The following is a 5818-nucleotide window of genomic DNA, read 5'->3' as shown; positions in this document are numbered from 1 at the left end:
TTCGATCGTTGATGGCTCAAAAGATTCGTCTCGATCTGTGGTAATCTCCACATTACAATTATATAATATATATTTTAAAAAGATGTGTGCCTCTTTATAATAGCCTTTACTTCGCCGCATATACTGCGAGTTCTCTACTATTAATATAGAAAAAAGGCAACAACGAAAACAATTAACTCTCTTTCCTTACCAGCCATTTTTATAATTTCCCCAACACAAAAATAGACTTTTCTTACTCAAACAAAAAAGTAACAAGTGCCTTCTATACAAGATGTTGTTCTGCAAAACGAGCTCTACAACACAGTGTGTAGTATTATTAGCTGTAATCAAGGCATTTCTTTGAATGTTGTGATGTACAAGAGAAATCAGAATTAGAAAATTTTCGGTTGCATCGTAACGAATGTGACGATTTTCCTATGGTTGGTCAGGAGAGAGTTAAACAATGAAAGAGTGTAAATGTAAATTCGAGATTGTGGATTTGATTGTTATAGACCAGATTCGTATCAGATAACTTTAGTAGCACCTCGTGGCTATTTGATTGCGCACAACAACTTTCTCTATAAACAAAAATTGTTCAGCTTTCTAGGTGCCTATATTATACTTTAGTGTACCTATTATTGTCACAGATTAGCTCCAAATGATAAATGCCTTCGCTTCCGTATGGAAACCACCATATCAATTTACAGACCCGTCTGACAAACACGAAACAGTTATTATCAAAATATCTATAATGGAAACAATAGAAGAGGTCTATCTTTAAGTTTTCCCCTATCCACTTAATGTGCTCAAAGCGCTTTACAAGTTGTCCCTGACCAACAGCAACATGTAACATGTAGAACGAGACATGACCCCTGTTAGACGATATTACAATTGTTTTCTGACAGAGACAACGCTATTAAAGGTCAGGTACTCATTTTACACCTGAGTATGGTGACAGAATGTAAATAAGGATCATTTTCCAAGGACTCAACTATGCGCCAAGTGAGGCTCGAACTCAGAACCTTCACATCTGAAAGCGAGTGTCATACCACTAGATCACATAGCCGCAAATAAGATATGAATTAATAAAATAATAAACAGAGTGAACAGATACAAGTAATTTGGTAAGATTTTGTGTCGCTACTATTGAATTAGATTATTATTAAAGACCAGCAGATTTGATGCAGTTTCTTTCAGGTAGACCGTTTGGTCATAGTGCATACCGATTTTATAAACAAAGTGCATTCGTATACGCAATTTCAAGAATGTGCGGCTATGTGGTCTTGTAGTATGACACTCGCTGTCGGATCGGAAGTTCCTGGGTTCGAGCCTCGCTCGACGCATAGTTGAGTCCATGGAAAAGGCCCTTGACTCACATTCTCTGATTGTACTCAGGTATAAAATGAGGATCTGGCAGTTAACAGCGTAGTCTCTGTCGGACAAATTGTAATATCGCCTAACTGGCGTCATGTCTCGTTCTGTTTGTTACGTGTTGCTGTTGGCTAAGGACCCTTTGTAAAGCGGCTTTGAGCACTTTTAGTGGATATTGGGCTATATAATAGCTCACGTTTTAAAAAAAATTATCGCATTTTAAATAAAATGTGCTTCTAATTGATAAATTAATTTCATTCCTTGTGAAAAACATTACGAATTGATAGCTCAACCTCGCAGAAATTGAATGTTTAAATATTACATTTTCTCTTATGGAACACATTATTGTTGCTAATTATAGTGTTATCTGATAGGAAATTAATGTTATAAGCAGATATTGAGATGAAACTGGTCCATGTATTCAATAAGGTGACAATGTTGTATCAGTTGTACCCGTGGCCGACTAGAGTGACGATATGGTTCTATCACATCTACATATTTCCACACTTATTATTTTGTCAAGGGATTTATTATGTTTTATAATATAATAAAATAATAACAAAAATGAAATTCCATTTATTTATCCAGAAGGACAAATTTGGCTTCAGAGTATAATATTTCAGGAAGAGATTTGGAGTATACCAGACATTAGCCACAGCGCAGCGCCACAAAGTGTGCTTTGGTCAAGTTATTTGCTCAGTATCATACAGCGAGGTATGGAGTCGAAACTCGATACCCATTGGATATGAGGTATAGAAAATACCACTTACTGCGCTACCTTTATTATCTTTCCAGGCAGTAATTATAACTTATTAAGCTCTGGCGCTGATATGACCCTATGTGTTGCGAGCGCCGTAAAACCTTTAAAAACAAAAAAAAACAAAAGTTATTAAGCTAATTTCGATTTAACCTTAGTTTTTCATACGCATTGAACCCCGCTTTCCAAACTGATAGGTCACTCTCAGTGGAATAGTCGATTAGAATGAAAAAAAAATGGAATAAAGAGGCATGCTCAAAACGACTATTTAGGGCAGTGGACATAATCTAGTGCAGACAAAATCTGGGAAAATCGGTTCGTTACTTTTATTTTCTTCTTTTTTTTTTTGTTGTCCCGTCCTACATGTTAAATGTTGCTGTTGACCAGGGACCCCTTGTAACGCGTTTTGAGCACATTTAGTGGATATTGCGCTATATAAAGCTCAATTTATAATTTAGTCTTATAGAAGGGCCGCACTTTCCTTTGAGAACCACCCCTTTCTAATTAAAAAAAAAGGTTCGACCAAGCTAATTAGGACATAGGAATAAATTTGAAACAGAATGGGAACGAGTTTAGCGGAAATTAATAGTAGATATAAGAACGATAATATAATATTATATCCTGCTAGCTCGTCTGATACGAATTAAACTGACAATGTGAAAGGATCTCTAACAAAAGGGCCACAATCGGAATGATTCACAGGGGAAAACATGTGGGCTTTTGTCTCAAAAAGTCATTATGTCGGGACAATTTAGATAGATCTAATCTAATTTCCTTTAAAAACAATTTGTATCATTTAAATAATTCGATTTGTTATGATATATATCAGATCCACATAGAAGCCCAACTTTCTCCTTGCCCAGATACCGGAAGGCCCTCTTTCTTTAATATGACACCAGATTTTCACAACTAGTGAAGTAGTAGACCTTAAGAACCATAATGTCCATCTACTCGGTGTCTATAGCAATTACTAGCTATCCTTTGGATAGGACGCTTGGCAAGGTACTTTCCGCTGGATCCAACAGACTCAGCTGCCCAATCATTGCGGGCTGGACAAGAGGGTCAGAAAAAAATTCGATTGCACTCGAGATCGACCTGGTCCCTTTACGTTTGACGCGAGTGCTCTACCAACTGAGTTATCGGAATCCTTAAATTAGAGAAGTAGCAAGGTTGCCATTCTTATGCTTCTGCTTTATTGTTCAGTAGTAAGTATCTGCCAAGTAAATATGTGAATGGAAAGAAAATCATCTGAGAACAGATGTATAATTTGACAAAAATATTTGTGAGATATCGCTTAGTAACTGTATTTTTTCGAATTAGTCTTGATGTAAAGAAAATCAATTTTAATATTAAGTTATACAATTTTGATTGAAATTAGGACTCACCTCAGGATCAAGATTGGATTTTGTTTCCAATATCAAAAACATATTAGATTTCATAAAATGATCTCTTTGAAGTTAAGCTTTATTTTCTTTATCTAACTCATTCCAACATGAAACAAATTTGAGCGGTTGGTCATATTTTAGTTTGTTTCTTTTACCAAAAACAGTTTGAAATTTTAAAAAAAAACAACAAAAAACAAAACAAACCCATAATACTAGAGCATTAATTTAAATAGATAGCTCAATAACCACTAAATGTGCCAAGGGGTCCCCTAGCCAACAGCAACGCTTAGCATGTAGGACGAGACATGACACCCATTAGGCGATATTCCGACAGAGACAACGCCGCTGTTAACGATCAGGTACTCATTTTACAATGGCTCAAATATGCGCCGCTCAAGTTGGACGCGAATCCTGGATCCTCCGATCAGGAATGCGAGTGTCATACCATAAGCAACATAGCCGCACAAATACACTACAGATTGAACCATAAAGAAAACGCAAGAGATTTACTAATGTCTGAAGCGTTCGAAACTTGGATGAACTCCTACTCCAATAATATTATGGCTTGGAAGTATTGCTAGATGAAAATACTTTCATCTCTTAAAACAGGAATGAGCCCTAAACTATATAGGATACTGACTTGTCATATCGTTTATGAGTGTCATTATTTAGAGAGATAGTTGTTGTGTGTCAAGGTGTCAAGACGTGTTTTTATCTGCTGTGGTGTTATTGTACATTTCTCAAGTAATTCTCAAGTAATTGTTGCTGTCTTGTATTGGAATCTATATTAATCTATTCGTGACATTTCCCTTTATCTTTTGGACTATTATTCGGACTTTTTAAAGTGATAATTTCTAAATAATCAGTATTTTTCACTGTCATCGTCACCGTCATCGTCGCCTGTAAACCTTAGTTGTTATATTTTCTCATTTCATTGTGAATATTTCTGACTAATCGTCACTGTCATCATCGTTGTCCACCTGTCAACCGTCCCTGTTATATTTCCTATCTACGTTCTGTGATTGACTGTGAATACATTTAACTGTTACCCTAACAAGATTCTATAGTGAATTGTTTAAACGTCGTCCTGTTATAATGTCGAGCGAAAATGAAGTGTGTTATCGTGATGCGAAGAGGATGAGACCAGGGAGTGATAGTAGGGAAGTTACGGAAGAGGTGAAAGAAGTGAGAAAGGATTTGTGCTTTTTAAGAGATGAGGTGATGGGATTAAAAGAAAGGTTAAATGCAGTTCTAAAGGCGTTGGAAATCGTAACAAGTGAAGTCTCTCCTCTAGGTGCTGCTGTTAAAAAGGTGCTGGAGAAAATAGAAAAACAAGACGAGAGGATGGATATGATTGAGGCGAACGTGAAAAGACAAGAGTGAGGAAGTGGTTAGAATGAGGAGAAGGGAGGAGGATGCGGATGAGAAGTTAAAGCGGATGCAATGGAGGGTGATTGACCAGGAGGCGAGAGGGAGGAGGAACAACTTGCTTTTCTACGGTGTCAAGGAAGACAAAAATGAGGATTGTATAGGGTTGTTAAAACATTTTATAAAGAAGGAACTACGTATAAATCAACCAGTTGATATACAAAGGGCCCACCGCATTGGGAGACCAAGGGCGAATAATGATCGACCACGGCCAATAATCGCTAACTTCTTGAATTACCAAGTTCGGGAATTAGTAAGAATGGAGAAGATCAATTTAAGAAAACCATACGGCATATCGGAAGATTTCCCTTACGAGATCAGGAAGGCCAGGGAGATGCTGGTTCCGGAGGTCGTGGACCTACGAAAAAAGGGAAAGCGGGCCTCCATCATATACCCAGCTAAACTCATCGTCGACGGGAAGATCGTCAAAGAAATCGACGTCGTCGGGAGAGCATAGGATGAGGTACTAGGAGCCCCCAGAAACAATGTATCCTTTTTATCCGTTTTGTCTTTAAATGTAAATGGCAGTCTTGTTTCGAAGCTGGAGAATGATGATTTTGTGAATGAGATAAATGTTTGTGATATGATTGTGTTAAGCGAGTGTTGGACGAATGAGTATAATGTATTGTTTTTAAATGGATATGAATGTGTAAGTAAGCATCGCAAGCGCAGGAAAAAAGCAAAAAGAGATAGTGGGGGGTTAATATGCTTCTTTAAAAACAGTATTTGGAAAGGAATAAGTAAGTGTCATTGGGATTTTGAGGACGGTCTGATTTTTAAATTGTGTAAAAAATATTTTGGTTTACGGGAGGACATATACACTATCTGTGTTTATATGAAACCCGTCTCGTCATCTCGCAACACGCTCGACTCAGGAATAGATGGGTACGAGATTTTA

At 37.1% G+C, this 5818-nt stretch overlaps 1 protein-coding gene across 1 annotated transcript; it reads left to right on the top strand.

Annotated features, from left to right (window-relative positions):
- The first annotated feature begins 4888 nt into the window (after positions 1-4888).
- On the top strand, positions 4889-5377 carry LOC144976514 (uncharacterized). The gene has a single exon (XM_078920805.1). It carries the CDS (start codon positions 4889-4891, stop codon positions 5375-5377), a length of 489 nt encoding a protein of 162 aa, XP_078776931.1.
- Positions 5378-5818: the final 441 nt, after the last annotated feature.

The sequence above is a fragment of the Berghia stephanieae genome, chromosome 7, assembly GCF_034508935.2.
Source record: "Berghia stephanieae isolate SIO BIC M18660-M18661 chromosome 7, UCSD_Bste_1.3, whole genome shotgun sequence".
Taxonomy (NCBI): Eukaryota; Metazoa; Mollusca; class Gastropoda; order Nudibranchia; family Aeolidiidae; genus Berghia; species Berghia stephanieae.
The sequence above is the reverse complement of the archived record's forward strand: the minus strand, read 5'-3'. Positions and strand labels throughout refer to the sequence as shown.

Excerpts from the sequence above, each read along its gene's own strand:
- LOC144976514 (XM_078920805.1), top strand. The coding sequence starts at position 4,889 with ATGAGGAGAAGGGAGGAGGATGCGGATGAGAAGTTAAAGCGGATGCAA.